This window comes from Phocoena sinus, chromosome 20 (assembly GCF_008692025.1).
Source record: "Phocoena sinus isolate mPhoSin1 chromosome 20, mPhoSin1.pri, whole genome shotgun sequence".
Taxonomy (NCBI): Eukaryota; Metazoa; Chordata; class Mammalia; order Artiodactyla; family Phocoenidae; genus Phocoena; species Phocoena sinus.
This window is the reverse complement of record NC_045782.1, coordinates 35,755,651-35,772,872: the sequence shown is the minus strand read 5'-3', so window position 1 is coordinate 35,772,872 and position 17,222 is coordinate 35,755,651. Positions and strand designations below refer to the sequence as shown.

General features: G+C 55.6%; 2 protein-coding genes across 4 annotated transcripts; both read right to left on the bottom strand.

Annotated features, from left to right (window-relative positions):
- Positions 1-16: 16 nt before the first annotated feature.
- On the bottom strand, positions 17-13,702 carry HOXB8 (homeobox B8). Of its 3 annotated transcripts, none has more exons than XM_032616644.1 (3): positions 13,627-13,702; positions 2,042-3,017; positions 17-1,195 (listed from the first exon to the last, which is right to left on the bottom strand). In XM_032616644.1, exons 2-3 carry the CDS (start codon positions 2,463-2,465, stop codon positions 888-890), a joined length of 732 nt encoding a protein of 243 aa, XP_032472535.1. In that variant the 5' UTR covers positions 2,466-3,017; positions 13,627-13,702; the 3' UTR covers positions 17-887. The 3 variants fall into 3 exon arrangements, with proteins under 3 accessions (XP_032472535.1, XP_032472537.1, XP_032472536.1); XM_032616646.1 differs by having other exon boundaries at positions 17-1,192; XM_032616645.1 differs by lacking the exon at positions 13,627-13,702 and adding an exon at positions 3,905-4,084 and having other exon boundaries at positions 2,042-2,979.
- HOXB9 (homeobox B9) lies at positions 8,998-14,247 on the bottom strand. Its single transcript, XM_032616643.1, has 2 exons — positions 13,627-14,247; positions 8,998-10,967 (listed from the first exon to the last, which is right to left on the bottom strand). The coding sequence occupies exons 1-2, from the start codon at positions 14,141-14,143 to the stop codon at positions 10,732-10,734; spliced, it is 753 nt and encodes a 250-aa protein (XP_032472534.1). The 5' UTR covers positions 14,144-14,247; the 3' UTR covers positions 8,998-10,731.
- Between the last annotated feature and the right edge of the window lie 2,975 nt (positions 14,248-17,222).

The following is a 17,222-nucleotide window of genomic DNA, read 5'->3' as shown; positions in this document are numbered from 1 at the left end:
GCGGGCCGGGCAAATCTCAGGTTCTCGCTTGTAAACTTTATTGTAACTCTTCCGCCCTTTTCAGGCGCAGACAACAGAACAAAGTATAGAGGAACAACAAAATATATAATTAGCCCTCCCGCCCCCCAATAAAGCAATTCACGGATACAGGATACATTCTCTTCACAGTAAACCTAAGAACACTTTAAACAATTGCCCACAGCGCGCATGCTAACTAAAGTAACCTCTTTTGAGAAACACTTAAGACGAAATTGTCAAACCAAAGCGGGGGGCGGGGGGGAGGAAAAGAGAGAAGCCAGAGAGAAAGCCAGCGAGCTAGAGAGGGCAGCGGGGAGGGGGGTGGGAGGGGAAATGAGGACGAGGCGAGAGAGAGAGAGAGAGAGAGAGAGAGAGAGAGAGAGAGAGAGAGAGAGAGGGAGAAGAAGGGAGACAGAAAGAATTACGGCGTGAATAGGCAGTTTCATGTTGTTGGGAGAACTTAGCAGAAATCGGTACCTCGGTCATTACAAAGAAGCACGTTCAAAGGAAAAAAGACCATTGCACAAGGAGGCTTTTTACACGGGGCAGGGGCGTGGGGGTGGGGCTCAGCCAGGCCGCAGCCGCTCACCCTAGCAGGGAGAGGGAGTCCTTGCTTAAAATCCTTTTCTTTCCCACCCCTCCGGCCCCCAAGAGATGGGAAGGAGATCCACGGTAGCTCACACACAGAAGCTATTACGAGAAACTACCACTAGCGGGGACTGGCGCGGCAGGGAAGCTGCAGTGGGAGGCCAGGCTCCGGGCCCCGCTCACGGGGCCAGAGCTGTCTCGGGCGGGGGCGGGCGACGGCAGCGCGGTCGGGTGACCCGCGGAGGCAGGGCGGCCGCGGCCCTGGCAGTCCCAGCTGGAGCCTACTTCTTGTCGCCCTTCTGCGCGTCGCCCTCGTCCGCCGCCTCCGGGGCCCGCTCCAGCTTCTGTTTCTCCAGCTCCTCCTGCTCGCATTTGCTGCTAGGGAACTTGTCTTTGTTGTTCTCTTTTTTCCACTTCATCCTCCGGTTCTGGAACCAGATTTTGACCTGTCTCTCTGTCAGTCCCAGCGCATGCGATACCTCGATCCTCCGCTTGCGAGTCAGATAGGGATTAAATAGGAACTCCTTCTCCAGCTCCAGGGTCTGGTAGCGGCTGTAGGTCTGTCGGCCTCGCCTGCGTCCGGCGGCTGCTGGGAATGGGGGAAAGGGCGAGACAGAGGGGAGGGGAGGGTGGGGGAGGGGGCAGAGACAGAGAAGGTTGGAAGATTCGTGAACCAGCCTAGGAGACCAGTATAATAAGGGCAGGGGACCTTCTACCCCGTGCAGGGGCGGGAGCGCTGGGAGGCCGCGGTCAGCCGGGGCGGGGGGGGCGGGTGAGGGGGATCAGACACCACTGAATCTAAGGGAGCCAGAAAGGGGAGCCCCTCCCCTGGTAACCAGCACCAGAGAGTTGGGCGGGGGTGGTTGAATCTATTAAAAGTGCCATAAACTTTAGAAGGAAGGATGTGAAGGAGGGGGAAAAGTAAGAATAAAAAAGCCAGGATGGGGACGAATGGACCCACCTTGAAAAGCCCCCAGAGCCTCTGCCCCAGAAGAAAAGTTTCTTCAGGGTAATTAAACTATAAAGCAATTGAGAAGTGCAAAAGTTGAGCGCCCCATTCCCACCACCCTTTCTCCACTGCCCCCCATAAAACAGTAAAAGGGGAAAAAAGGAGGGGAAGAAGAAAAAAAGTCAGGCAGGGTGAGGGGTTTATGGATTCAGGAAATGTCGCTTAGCGACCTCCTTCAAGGGAAACAAAAAAAGAAGGGAAAGGAAGGAAGGGAGGGAGGGAGGGAGGGAGGGAGGAAGGAAGGAAGGAAGGAAGGAAGGAAGGAAGGAAGGAAGGAAGGAAGGAAGGAAAGAAGGGGGAGCCTATCTGAACAGAACAAGCAAGTCTTCCAGGGGCTGGCGGAACCGCGCCTGGCCTGCCCGGCCCCCCCATGCCGGCCTGGGCCCCGGGTCTCCCTTCCCCCCGCCGGCCCCGACGCGAGCTCACCTTGCGGGCGCATCCAGGGGAAGAGCTGTGTGGGCGACGGGCTCTGCTCGGACCCCTCGGCCTCCTCCCCCAGGCCGCTGGCGGCGGCGAGCTTGCAGTCTGCGTACTGCACCAGGTCTGGATCCTGCGCACCGAACAGGCTCTGCCGCTGCAGCGGGTCGTAGCCGTAGAAGTTGCCCGGGTCCCCGTGGCACGCCACGGCGCACGGGTTCTGCTGATAGGGAGCCGTGGACAGCGACGACGGCCCGTGGTAGAACTCCTGGATTTGCGACGGGTGCTGGAAGCTGCCGCCGCTGCTGGGACCGTACACCACGGTGGGTCGGCCGCCCAGGTCCTGGGCGAAGCCGCAGTCATAATAATTGGGGCGCAGGGACTCCCCGGTTTTGTATTTGGAGAACAGTGAGTTGACGAAATAAGAGCTCATTTTATTGAATTTTGAGGCGGCGGCGGCGGCGGCGGCTGTAGTTGGGGGCTGTTGGGGAGGGGGTGGGGAGGGGGAAAGGGAGGGAGAGAGAGAGAGAAAAAAACGCGGATTCGCCGGCTCCTAGTCACCCTCGCCAGGAAAGGAGAGGAAAAGGAGGAGGGGGGAAAAAGAAAAGAAAGAAAAGGCGAAGAATATCTCGAAGCCACCACACTTTTTGTGATTTCCAGGAATAGAAAAGGACAGCGAAGCCTCCAAAAGTCTAAGCTTGCATGGCAGCCGCGGCTCGCTCGCCCTCCCCCACCCCCCACCCCCCCCAAAAATATACCACCACTTAAAGAGGTCCTCGCTTTACATTTCGAAGAAGGGATGCCAGTTCATAAACAGTTTTCGGTGATTTACTTCCCTGCAAATGAGTTGTTTCATATTTTGCACTGTCTTTTCATGATCATTTGCATCCATTAGAGACCCCGCATCCTATTGGCTTCTCCGTACTCCTCCCGGACAGAACGCAGAGCTAGGGTGAGAGCGAGAGAGAGCGAGCAAGAGAGAGAGCTAGAGCGAGAGAGCGCCAGGGAGTGAGGAGAGAGCGGAAAAAAAAAAAAAAAAGGAGGGGAAGAAAAAAAAAAACCCAGGGAGAGAGAGGGGGAGAGAGCGGGGAGGAGAGGGGGGAGAGAGCATGAATACGGATTAAATCTGTTTAACTACCTACATTAATGAGATATCTCTCGCCTCACAACAAATCAAATACCCTCGCAGACCACCCCCAAAGACTGATGTGGGGCGCACGGAAAAAACCACGCAAACACATACACAACGCGCCAGACGTAGGCACGCTGTTAATTTCGCGATTTTAACGAGGCAGTTGGAGTCTTTTTAAATGTCAGGGTCGCTTCGGAAAAATGTAAAAGAACACGGTTTAATTGCACCGAGTTTTAAAAGGTCCTATAAATGTAATTGGTATTTTAATACAAGTTATCAAATCATACAGCTTCCTCTCCTAAACATATTTTCAAACAAACGAGGTAGTCATATTTAAAGCTTTAATGATCAATTTCCTTATTATTGATAAAGGTTTAACTATCGTGTGGAGGGAATTGGCTGGGTAACCGGCCCCCAAAAAACGGCTGTAAACTCTTTAACAAACTATAAAACGCAATAAAGCCGAGTCTGTTGTTGTTTATGCCGCAGCGCATAAAAGCTGTTAGCATTTTACGAGTTCTTTCCTCTACAGCTATAAAACTGCAGCTTCGATCGCCCCCGCCGCCCGACTGCAGCACGGTGGGGGTGACAAAGCCGAAATGAGAATGATTATGAGGTTTTTTTCGGCGCAAACGGTGACTTTTCAGAGATTTTCTGCCTCCTTCAGCTTTGAAGCACCTGCCCCCACTCCCTCTCCGGAGCCCCCAAACCACACTCTCTGCCCCACCCAGGCCACTCACCAACTTTCCAACAAACAAACAAGGCTTTTCTTTGGAGAAGGGATCCAGGAGAGCTTGAGGAGGCACCAGGAGGAAGAGCCGAAACTTTCTGGTTAATGGGCAGTGGTGAAGTCCTGACCAAAGCTCACCCTGTGACTGCGATTCTGCAGTTTTACACAACCCTCGGGTGGCCTGGGAGGGGGTTGCTGGAATGGGGAGGGGGTCTCTAGGAGGTCCTGGAGCCCAGTCAGCAAGCCTTTGGCAGACCAAGTCTGTGTGATGGGAGAGGGGCGTGATGCCACCAGCAGGATAACATTCAGTTGGGCTGCCCCAGTCCTGCATCCAGGCCTCGGGACCCAGTGACCAAGCCCAACTGGCTCCCAACCTTCCCAGGCCAGTCCTCCACACCTTCCGCATCACCCTCGGTTGAGAGGGCAGTTCCAGGCTCATCAGTACATCAGAGGGAGGGGAGAGCAATGGAGGCTGCTGCCCTGGTGCCTGGCCTTGGTGCCCGCGGTCCTGTGCCCACCTCTACCCTGGACAGTGACTGCAGAGTGTATGAATGGGAGGGGCACCATTTAGCCTTCACCGTCCTTTGAGCCACTGTCACTACCTAGACTGACTCTGGGGTAGAAGGGATTTGGATGCAGCAAGGTCACTGAGTCCCCCATTTTCTCTCCTCTCCCCTTGGGAGCCTCTAGTTAAACCCTGCTCTCCCTCCAGACCTGAGGACCTAGGTCCTGAAACAGACTGCTGGACCCAGCTGACTGAATGCCACACTTTCTTGCCAGTTGCCTTTCCCAGCCTACTGGGCCTAGTGACAATGGTGGCCAGGCTTTAGAAGGCCCCAGTCTGAGGGTCCAAACCAATGGCTTCCTGAAGTGGCTCACTCAGCAAGGAAAGAAGAGGAAAGGAAAGGAAAAGAAAGGAGAGGAAAGGATAGGAAAGAAGGAAGGAAGGGAGAGAGAGAGAAAGAAATCTAGTAACAAAGGTGGAGCCTTTACAAATACATTCGATCCACTGTTGATCCATTGTTTATTCACGAGAGAGTGGCTTCCTTTTGGAGGGGTGCTTTTTGGGGATCCCACTCACCCCAACCTTTGTAAAAATTAAACTATCACCTTTTCCAAAGGGAAGGTACCGGTGGGGCCACTTGGTCCTTCAAAAGTGAATCTGGAGAATGGGAGAGGGGCTGAAAGGGAGAGAGAGAAAGGAGAAAAGGAGGGGAGAGGACCAGGGTCTTGAATTTTCAGCGCCAGGCTGAGGGGGCGGTGAGGCAGCGGAAGGCACAGTTAAGTTGTTGCCAAAGCGAACATTTTAATCAAGTGCCGGGGATTTTATGGTCATGATTTGAGGACTCACCGGTGAGGTAGAAATTCAATGGCTTGTTCTAAATCATCCCTACACCGTGCCAGAAATTCCTGATGGAAGGAAAATGTTTCTATTATAAGAAAAAACAAGAAAGAGCGAGGAGGTAATTTATAAACACCCAACGGAGCTCAGATTTATTAGAGAAACTCAAGTTGAGAAACTCCGCTAGCCTCCCGGTCCTGGGGGAGGGGAGGAGAGGAGAGGCTGCAGCGGGGCTAATCTTAAGAGGGGGGCATCTATTTCTCGCATGCGTTTGTCTGGATGGAGGGCAAGGATCGGCCGGGCCGGGTCGAAATGGGAGATGTGGAATCTAAGGGGCTATGGGCAGGCTGACAGCGCTCAGGTCTCAGAGGGAGAAATGCCTGAAGTCCAGGCCTCCAGCTGCTAAGCTGAGAAGGGACCGGTGTTCCCTAGGTCGGTCTGGGGCCGGGGCCGCGGGGCACGGAGCCCGAGCTCTCACCTGGAAGCCACGGGACGTGGGGAGAACCAAGCCCCTACTTCCTGCACTGCGCCTGTTCCCACGTCCATACGGAAAACGCACTCTTTATTGGCGGCCCAAATTGGAGCGCCCAGATCAACCGAGGAAATATCCGAGCCTTTCGCACCTCGCCGTTCTGGGAGCACCCCCGAGCCTGGGTCGCCCGGCGCCGCCCTGCCCAGCCCTGGCCACATACAAAGGCTCTAGAGCCTCGGTCCATGCGGAGCCGCCCCGCCGGCTCTGGGCACCTCCGAATCCCCGCCAAAGCCACGGATCCGTTTTCCCCAAAGTGCTCCCACCCCCACCCCGGGCTGGCTCACCCGGTTCCCTCTCCCGCCGATTCCGCAGCAGGTTGGGGCGGCTTCCTCTATATCCGACCTTCTGCCGGCTCGCCCTTCTCACCTGACCTGCTCACCCGTATCCGCAGACATTCCTCTCGCACCCTTCCCCGGATAATCTCATTTTCCCGAACCAATCCTCCTCTTTTATTTGGATCCACTAGTCCTATTATTACTATTATTCCCCGTTTTCATGCATTTGTTGTCCCACCGAACGTAGAAACTGGGTGAGAAGCCCTGAGCCCTGCTCCTGGGGGAAATTCAGAAAATTGACCATTTGAGGAGAGGGGGTCAACACCACTATATCTGAAATATATACAAAATGGGGGAAATAGCCACAATGAACCCAATATTTTTATTCTGGGCAAATTATTCATGACTTTTGATAGCGCTCAATTCGTAGATTCAGGGCCGACCGAAGTGCGAGGTGCAGCCGCGGGCGCCGGCAGCCGCAGCACGGGGAATTTTCACGTGGAGCAAGGGTGCCATCTAGCGGCCACGATGAGAAAAGGCGCCGCCGCCACTGTCTCCTCCAGCTTCTCAGAGAGCCAGCCAGTGCGGCGACAATGCAGAGAAACTTTCAGTATTAGCAGAAAAGGGCGAGGGAAACGAGAGCGGGCGAGAGAAAAGGCGTCGGAAATCAGGCAGTGGTTCATAAAATTGTGCAGATAAGCTAAAAAAAATTTTTTTAAACAAAACAAACAAACAAACACGGAGAGGGGATAAGGAACGAAAAAGAAATCAGAATCTTTTCTCTCTCGCCCCACCCCCCACCTCAAGCCCCTAATTTCGGGCAGAGACCGCCGAGCAGTGCGCCGTTCATGGCCCGTAAAAGGGGGAGCCGGGCACATTTCAAACCCAACACAATTGTTTCAAATTCTGAGGGGAAACAATTGGGCTTTTTGTGGGGGGAGAGGAGGCCTGAGAGAGTGGGACGAGACTATAAAAGGATCAAGAGGCTGCCAGCGCCCAGACGTCTGGCCCCACCGGACCTGCGTGTGTGTGTGTGTGTGTGTGTGTGTGTGTGTGCGCGCGCGCGCGCGTGCAGGGGCTTCTCTTTATGACACCCGATTCTGGAAGGGGGTGCGGTTGCGAAGAACAAAGACGAGTCCCAGTTGCGTTCCGTGAAGCATTTGTGACAACAGAAGTGTTCTTCCCTCCCCCTCCCTCCTCGCCCCTCTTTTCCCCCTGGGGCCCCCGGAAACCCCGCGCCCTGCACTTCGGGAGGGTGAGGGTGGGGGCGGCCCAGTCAGGCCCACCCATTCGCCCGCCAGACCCGGAGCCCAGGCCCAGCTGTGGCTCTCTCAGCTCCGGAAAGTTTCCCCTCTCTGTTTGCTTTGCTGCTGTTTAGTTTCTTAACCTTCAGAAATTTATACGCTATAAACTTTTATAGCGGTCATATTCTTTTATTGCTGCGCGCACGGCATTGAATTCCTCTCCCGGCTTCCCTCTGTCTCGCACTCTCACGGTCCCCCTCTCTGAATCTCTCTGTTTTATGACAGCAGATTTCCCCATCTCCGGCTTCCGAGCCTCCGCATCTTCGCCTTTGTTTGTTTTTAAAGAAGCCACCCCGGGCTGGGGATCCAGACGCCGCCGGAGGCTTCCCGGGGCGCCCTCGCCCCCTACTCCGCAGCACTCCGTTCAGCTCCTGCCTCACTTTCTTGCGTTTCCTCTGGGCGGAATCCGGCCTTTTCGGCTCACTCTCAGCACGGGCTGGCTCCTGGGAGCCCAGGATGGGAGGGAGCCCATTCTACACAAGCTCTAAAGGCAGATTCACTTTATATAACGACTGGAACCCTCCTCGGAGGATGCGGGTTGGGGCCCAGCTGTATCAGGAGCTTCGCGTTCTCCTGCCTCCTGCTGTCTCTCCGATTAGCTCATCCTTCCGTTCGCCGGAGAGGGGTAGGCAGGGCCTTTTTGCTTCCAGACTGCTTTCTCGAGGGCCAGGCTTTGTCCCTACCTCTACCCAAACCTCAGGGTCTCCGCGGACTGCAGCGCTGCTGGGTGGGCCCGGTGGGAGGCTCTGGCAGGAGGCCGGCTCCCAAGCGCTAGCCCAGCAGAAGCAGAATCCCAGCGGCTGGATGGGAACGGCCGGGCTGCCGAGAACAGCGCTCCCCATTTGAGGCTTTGGTGGGACTCCACAGTCTGAGGGGGACAGAAAGGTGCCTTGAAACCGAATTTAACTCTGGGGTCCGACTGGGAAGGGTTTTTTGTTGTTGTTTTTTCCCCCTCCTGAACCATTTCTGTTTCACACTCAACCATCCTCTCGCAGCCTGTAGGAGCTGCCTCCACCCCTACCAAACTCCACCCGCCTTACACCAAGGCTGCTACCCTGTGGCTCAAATTGGAGCCTCAAACTCCGGGTGGGGATTGAAAACCCTAAGGGGCTTACTCTTTTTGAGTGGAAGAAAGGACAGCCTGGCCTTCCGGAGGCCTCTATCTGCATCCCATCCCTCCGCTGCAGGGAATAGCAGAACGGAGTTACTGCCTTCTTCACTTGCATGATACTTTCAAGTGGCCAAAGCAAGGTGGCTTTCTCAGCCAGCTGAGAGAGGACCTGCTTCCAGGGATGGCAGGGCAGGCCTCGCCATCCTCTGGCTCTGGAGGTGGTGGGGAAGTCTCTAGTGCAACTTAAGAGGAAGATTCCCATTGTTCCCTGCAGACCCAGTCCCCTCTCCAAACCACTAATCTTTCCTTTTCTCCCCCTCCAGTCTCCCAGCTCTCCTGTTGGAAGGCTCTTGCTCAGTTCAAGCAGTGGTCTTGGGAACCTTGGTCTGGACCAGCTCTCAGCTCCACTAGGAAGCCCACCCTGCAACCTCTTGGGCACAGGACTCTCTCTTTATTCCAAGCCACCCTCTTGGAACTAGCATCTCTACCTCTGGTCAGGTGAGGCGAGCCAACACAGAATGACACACAGGAGAGATTTATTTTTCTAGAGTGATATATATTTTTTGTTCTTTTTCTTTGTTTTTTTCCTTCCAAAACAAACAATCAGCTCTAAGCCCCTCGCCCTCCCCACTCCCACCCACAACCCTCCCATATAAGCAACAACTGAAAACAGGCGAGACAATCACCCCCAAAGAAATCACAAAACACAGCACAATTTCACGACTGCCACCGACAGAGCAAAAGAAGTTCTACTGGAACGTCCCCTTGCAGGGTCGGGAGAAGCAGGAGAGAGAGTCCATGAATTGAAGGGGATTGGAGAGGTGGGGTAGCAGGGGGAGGAAAGGAAGCCGAGAGTGAGCTCCGGTCTAATGCTTAGGTGCGATTTCTCCTCCTTCCTTAGCAAGCGGGACTGCTCCCCAGAAGCGTGCGCGCGCAGACCGCCATCCAGGCCCGAGTCTCGGAGGCAAAGCCAGGCACTGGGGCTGGTCTCTGCGCTTCTGCGCTGAGATGGCAGCTGACAAGCCCGGGGCTCCTCCGCAGGGCTCAGACTGGGCAGGACAGGAGGAAGAAGTCAAGCTCCGCGCGCCCGGGGAGGCCTCGCTCCCCCCTTTCCTCCACCGCTTGCTCTGGAGAGGAGCCCGGGAATCGATTCACAATAAATTCTCCATCGGGTTCTCCTGACTTGGCTTTTCCGCCTATGCAGGGGTAGAGCTAGCAGAGGATGGAGGGCGGAGGGGGGTTTCTACAGGGGCGACTTGGCTCGCTGGTGCAAGGTGGATTGGCCGAACAGAGTTGATTTCAGAGCTGGGGAAGATGCGAATTCAGGGCCGGTGTGGAGCAAGAGGAGCTACAGTCTCTGTCAAGCGGGGCACAGATGAACGTGAGGACGACACTGCCAAGGCTTACGACTCACGATCTGACCTCCTTTTGTTGGAAGGAGAGGAAAACATGCAGAATTAAACATTTCCTGTAGCACAATGTGTGTATGTGGACGACCTTCATAAAACCTGAGAGACTCTCCTAAGACCACCGCTGCCTTTCCTTGTCCTTTCTAACCCACTAGCTTGGGAGCTGAATTTACCCCACTTGCCCTGGAGTCCATGCCCGGGTATAGTTAAGGATTCCGTAGGGATGGTGTTGTGATGCTGGGCCCTTTGAGCTGCAGCGCCTCATTCAGGAGTGTGTCTCTAGACTTCTTCTTGGTGTGTAATTGCATCGGGGGCAGACCCTGGACTTGCCTGATGGTCTGTGGGCTATTCTGCCAGATTTAGGGTGTGATGGTCTGCATTTAGGGTGTCACTTCATTTGAGTGTTGACTGTGAGCGCTTCCCATTGTTACTGTGGGCTCCAGGCTTTATGCAGGTGGGCGTCTGTTGGTCTGTGTGCAGTTGGAGTGTCCCTGGGTGACTTTGGGATAGGTGCAGGGGGGAAACAAGCAGGCTAGAAGTGAGGGGCTGGGGCTTCCCAGGAAAATTAAGAGGGTTGCTAGGGGCTCTACTAGGGGCACTCTTTTCTTGGGGCCCATCACCTTCTTAGGAACCAACTATATCTACCTTCTAAATCAATAAAACTCCCTCCTGAGGCCCAGGGAGAAGAGAAGGACAGGTGAGGGCAAAGGAAAGGAGTGAGGCTCTAGATGCAGAAAAGGACTTTGAAGAAAAAGACCCCCTTCCCCATTCACTTGAATACATCCCAGACAGCACAGGCTCCACAGCCATCCCTTATAAATAAGCATGAGATGGGGAAGGGGTGGGGAGGGCTGGGGGTAATCTTTACTCTTTGCCCTGTTCCTTATTCATTTTCTTCATTTTCATCCGCCGGTTCTGAAACCAGATTTTGACTTGTCTCTCACTCAGATTGAGGAGTCTGGCCACTTCGTGCCTACGGTCTCTGGTGAGGTACATATTGAACAGAAACTCCTTCTCTAGCTCCAGCGTCTGGTATTTGGTGTAGGGACAGCGCTTTTTCCGGGAAGAGCGAGCGTGCAGCCAGTTGGCGGAGAGGTTGGCTGAAAGAGAAGCAGCGATAGAATCAAAGAAAGGAAAGGGGGTGAAGGGCCCCCGTGTTCTCCTTCCAAGAGGGTGCACCTCTGGTCTCCACTCCCCATCTTACATTGGACAAAGGGGCATCTGGGCCTTCAGGTTCCCAGAAAGGCTTCCAGAGATGGGCTAAGAGTTGCTATAGGCACCTCCAGGTGAGTTATTTGGTCAGGATAGAGCCAAACGTGTGCCAGGCTTCTCACCACTTCCAAAGCTTTGCCTGCCCCAGGTCCTCACTCAGTCTCTTTCTCCACTTGGGTCGGAACTGGTTAGGACTCAGGTCAGAGCCCAGCCTGGCTAAAGCCCTCTCCCCCACCAGCTCTACCAGACTAACTAGTGGTGGCTGACTGAAGGGTCCTGGCTCTAGGTCTGAGAGGTGAGAGAAGGATTGGGCTGGGGGAGAGGAGAGTGGCTTCTGCTCAGCCACAGCCAAGAGACCTCCCGGCCCTCCAGTCCAGTTTGAGTGCACCCTCCTGCCTTGATCCCAAGCTTGCATCTTTTGGCCACATGGCAGCAGCCATGTGTGTCTGTGCAGATATCTCACTGCCCCCCAACACACACCACAAATAGGGATTCACATTTAGAGACGCTGCAAACATCCAGCACACTCCAATTCACACGCAACCCAATTGCAACCATTTATCAACTCCAGCCTGTAGACAAGGGAGTGCTGGGGGCTCACAGGTAACTTATGGTTGCAATAGTCTCCTTTTCCACTCCTGCTCAGCTCGCAGTTTGGTTAAAGTAAGTTCAGGGAAATTGGGATGCAAGATTGGTCCAGTCCTAAGGGGGGGGGAGCTATGGATCATGTGGGGGTAACAGAAGTCCTTCAGAGCATAGCTAGCTCCAACTGGCTCCATGTGGTGAGAGGGAACAGAGAAAGGGAAGGGGTGACTGAGTAGAAGTGGGGGAAAACAGAGGAAACATACATACAGGCTTCTCTTCTCCTTACCCCTGAACTCAGAAAAGTTGCCAAATAAAGGAGAGCCAATTAAAAATAACAGCCACCCTCTACTAGATTCCTTCACCCCAAATGAAAAGCACTGAATATTAAAAAAAAAAAATCTGGTTCATCCTACACTAAGTGCCGCGTCTTACCAATTTGCAGCTACTTCCTTAATGTGAGTGCCCGGGATGGGACCCACAGCCGCATTAAATAGGAAAGAGGAAGATAACTGTTAATTATTGATTCTAGCCAAACTGCTGCTCTGCAGTAATGGACTTTCCAGGTAGGGTTTGTGGGCTTGGGGTCGGGGGGGGGGGGTGTCTGTTTGGGTGTGAGCAGGGAGGGTTTGGGAAGAGCCAGTGTGTTACCCAAATGCCAACTCTTGTGATTCAACCTGGCAGGTTGGAGGTGGTGGGAGCTCACAGAGACCCCAGGGAAGTTGGGCAGTTCTCTTCCCTCCAGCAGGCAAGGGCACCCCCAAAGGGCCTCTGGGCCGCTCTGCTGATGGGAAATCCGGCAGGGCAAAAGCAAAGACTAAAAAATCTGACCCTCACTCTCCAAAAAGAGTAAGGGGTGAGGACTTGTGCCCACCATCCTGAAGGTTATTGTTTGGGGGCTAAGAGCCCCGACCAATTTGCCCTTCTCAACCTTAAAAGACGAAAAATCCGCGACTCCCCTCCTGCCGCGCTTAGCGAGCAGCACATCCTGGAAATTAGACTTCGGTTCCTGGCGGGGGTGCTTTTGGAGGGGTGGGAGATGGTGAGAAACTACCTTCCGAGGATGAAGTTAGCCTCTCCGCAAGCCTCTCTCCCCCCCACCCTTCTACTCCCCAGGGTCCTTTCGGGGGGATCTCTCCTTCTCCACGCAGCCGGTCGGCCGCGAAGTTCGGAAGCGATTCCCCAACTCCCTGCGAGGCGGACAGCTCTGGCTGGGGCTAGGGAGCCCCGCGGAGAGCAGCTGGAGCCGCAGAAATGGAAGCTGCAACCCGGGCGAGGATGCCACGGAGGGGAGGAGGCGACCGGAGGCAAGGCCCCCGGGGAGGGGCCGGCGCATCCGGGGAGGGGGCTCAGTCCCCGGGTCCCGGGCTTCCAGCGCCCCTCCCGGCGCCGGCTGCGGACCCTGAGCGGCTACTGAGCGAGATCTGCTAAAAACAATCCTCCGTCAAGCTGTTGCATCGCAAATAAAATCCTCATGAGCCCCCTCCCACTACCCCTTGGCCGGCTTTTACGGTGTGCGCGTGGCGCGGGGAGCTCTGCCAGCCGTGCGGTGCCCGGGAGCCCGGTGCGCTCCCGCCCTGGCCCGCGCGAGCTCTCGGCCTCGCTGGCTGCCTCCCCGGCCCCGCCAGCTCCTCTCCCAGCCGGCGGTGGTCGGCTTCTTCCCGGGCTTTCAGCCCAAGCCTCGGGGGCGTGGGGGAAGGGAGGCCGAGAGTGCGGCGAGCTGGTCCCTGCGCCCCGGGTCCCCCGTGGACTTGGAGGAGTGGGGGCGGCGCTCCTCCAGCGGCCTCAGTCTCCCTTTCTGGGGCACTCATCTGCCTCCCTCCATCTTCCCTCCGCCCCCGCTCGCTCTCCGGCAGTCGCCGCGGTTTCCCTTCACATTGTCCGCAGTTTATTGCTTCTCCCCTCCCCTCCCCTCCCCCTCGCCTGGCCTTCGGCCTGGGTATTTCCTCACTTTTTATAACTTACTTTGATCCGGCCTCTCTTTGTCCTCGCTTCCTTCGCAAATTTTATTGTCCCCGTAGCCGGGTCTTTGATTAGACAGGACGGCCTCCCTGCCCGCCGAAGTTTCCAAACTGTACTCGGGCGTGCCCTGCTTGAGCAGCTCCCCAGGCGCGCCCAGCAGCGGCTCCGCCTTCACCGCCGCCTGGCCCTGCACAGGAGCAGCTTCGCCGCGCGGCGCCGGCTCCAGCCAGGTGCGGAGGTACCTGCTCTCGGCCGGCGGGACGCCCTGGGGCTGGATGTAGGGGTGGTAGACGGACGGCAGGCTTCCGGACGCGTGCGGGCTCAGCGGCGCCCAGGAGGCGCCGAACACCGGCGCTTTGGGCTGGAAGCTGCACGAGGGGAACTCCAGGTGCTCCGCGTGGCCTGGCTGCCGGGGGCTCGCGTACTGGCCGGAAGGAAACTTGGCTGGAGGCGCGTCCTCACTCTCGTGACTTATGATCGAGTCGACATAATAGCTGCTAAGCGTCCCAGAAATGGACATTCTCAGACATTATCCGGGCGCTTGCAGGGGGAAGGGAAGCGCTCGCGCGCAGCGCCCAAGCAGGGAGAGGTGGCACCCGGACCGGTGTGAGGGCTTTCGGACGCGACCCCCCCAGCCCCCCACCCTCCCACCCCCACCCCTGCTCAACTTCTCAGCCAACAAAGTATAGTGGAGCAGCCTGGCTCAGCGCTCCTTGCAAAATGATTGGTCAAAGTTTTTCCGACTGCCTGATAAAGCGTCAGCTCCGACATAAATCAATCCGGCGAGGGGGCTGCGCTCTCGCTGTCATCCGTCCGCACCGCATTCCATATCGAGGATGGATTGTTTTATGCTGATGCAATGTGCTATCACGTCAGGGCTCCGGCGGCCACGTAACCCTCAGCCCGAGCTGCCGGCCGCACCCCCCCCCACTTTTGCAGGAAGGGGGGCCGTTCTCGCCATGGGGCGGCGGGGGCGGAGGAGAGGCGGAGGGAAAGCAGCGGGCTGCCTCGGGAGGGACGCTGGCTGTGGAGCCCTCCCCAGACGGGTCCGGGAGGGAGAGAGAGAGCGCAGCACAGAGGGAGGGAGCGAGCTCCAGCCTGGGGCGCAGCCAGAGAGGCCCAGGGCATAATTAAAACAAGAGGAGGTGGTACCGTCCCCCCACAAACACACCTCCACTCCACCCCGCCGGCTCTCCTTTTCTCTGTCCCCTGACACCAGGTATTTATTAAACAACAGCGCAGCAGCAAGCCACTGGAGATGAAGTAAAAGAGATGGGGGAGAAGTTGGGATTTTATAGGATGTTGTCTGCTTTGGAGGGGACTCTGTAACTAGTTTGGGAGGTTTGTAGGCCTGGGAGTTTCTCCTGACCCTTCAGTGACTGAGGGAGGAGAGAAGGGAATAAAAGGGCCTGCGTGTCCAAAGATCCTGTCCTAAAATTTAGCTGTCTTGAAATTAGAACCCGCATGAGGTTAAAGGGATACAACAGCCCCTGGAAAGTTGAGCCTCTAAACGAGTTTAATACAGATAGTCAAAGCTCCTTTAAATTTCTTGGGCCTCTCTCTGGCCCTGGTCAGAGGAAAGGGGGGTGCATAGCCATTTCTCCTTTCCTCCACTGAATAACAGACCTTTAAAATTGCCCAGATGGGGGAGCCGAACAGGAGAAAGGGTTAAGGGAACTTCCCTAAGGTGTCAGCAGAGCAGAGGTGTGGGAAGGGGTCCAGAGTTATCTCCCCCTCCACCCAGTGGGGAAGGAGGTGAGTCGGGAGTTTTCGCCTTTCCTGTTCGGAAGGATTTCCAAACACGCTGTATTGGACACCAGCATAGACAGGGAGCCTGCAGGGTCAGTCTCCCACCCTCCCGCCACTTTCCCTCCTGCAGACTCTCTCGCAGGAGCTTCCAAATAGCCCGCTTTATTGGTATCTCCTCTGCGGCCCTGCGCTGGGACTCCCTTGGGGCCACCGGCTGGCTTCCTGGCCCATCTCCAGCAGTCTTTCCTCCGGCTTCTGCCCTGGGTGCCGTGGCTTCTCGTGGTGTGGGCTCTCAGGGAGATGCGGCCCCTGGACAGACCCGATCCTCTCCGGTCGGGTTTGGGGAAGGCTGGGGCCGATTTTCTCAGCATTCTCGGACCCTGGGCCCTTATAAGATTGGCTGTCCCAGTCCTGTCGTTTTAACAAAAGCGGGACCATTCTAATTTGAGGTTTTATCTTTCTGGCCATGTACCCTCTGCCGTGCAGAAAGCTGTGGATCACCTCCGCACACGCACACACTCCCGCCCGCTTTTCTTTCCAAATGAAGCCATCTCGTGTCATTACGTGTGAAATACGAGGGCAAAGCGCCATATTCCTTCACATTATGGCGATTTCAAAATGATTTTTTAAAGATCAATGCCGGCGCCCAGCCGGCCCCCTCCTTTTCCACTCCAGCTCTCCGAGGGCGACAGCCCAGCAGATCCGGAACCAAACAGCGTGAAGATCTGCTCTTTCCATAGGACCCAAGTGGGAAATCCGATGCAAATTCTTCTAAGTAGCGGTTGGACGCTTGGGAAAGTCGAGGGAGCTCCCCGGACTCGCCAGCGGAAAAAGCTGGGCGCCTAGAGAATGAATCACAGTTAAGGCAAAGCACCTGTTCTCAATTTGCCAGACCTATGGAGTCTGCTGTTGGCTTTACCTCTAATAAATATATTCTTCTTCAGAAAAAAAAAAAACTCCTCTCCTGCTGTAAATAATAGTGTTATGAAGCATGGCGGGCTTGAGTATATGACTTTCTGTAGTATATAAATTAGGGCCCAAAAGGACATGTGGGCTGTGGGCAGAGTTTTTTTAATTTATGGCAAAGTCACAGCACTGGGCTGTTCTTAAGACCCAGGCTGTGCAGACGCTGGGCTCTGGCCACAGCCCTTCTGGTTCCCACTCTCGCCCTGGCTTTGCCGCTGTCTCTCTTTGCAACAGGAGAGAAGCTGAGGAGCCACTTAGTTTAGGGAAGAAGTTAGAGGAAGGAGAACATTCAGGCTCATGACTTGTGCTCTGCAAGGGTGGAGTGTCCCAGCAGACAGGGTTCAGCTTTGTGGGTTGCTGGTTGTCTGGTGAGTTGTCCCTAACCCCTGGTGGCTCCTGGGTGCACTGGGTAAGGAGGGGACCCAGGCCTCTCTTCTGAGACCAGAACTTAGTCTTTGCTCACAAACGAGCTGGAGGGTGGAAATAATTCCAAAGTGACAGGTTTTGGAGGTCTCATGTCTTCTCAGGAGAGGTGGCTCTGGAGGGAAGAGAATGAAATAGCACCCAAGCCCTGGAGTCTGTGCCCCAGCTCTCATCTCCTCCAGGTGGGGATCCACATACAGCAAGCAAAGGAGTCCCACTTCAGCCAGGCTTTCTAGAAAGCACTGCTGCCTCAAACTGAAGCTCAGTTCCAGCTCAGGCAAATGACTAAAGGGTCAGCTGAGAGGAAGCCCCTTGTTTGGGTGCTCTGAGGACCACCCCCCAAAACATACTTTTCTTTCCCAGACAATGGTACCCCACCATGACAGAGAGAAGCAAACAGAGAGAAGCGGCCCCTGGAGCCCAGCTTCTAGAGCTGCTTAATAGAGGGGTTGCTTGAGTGG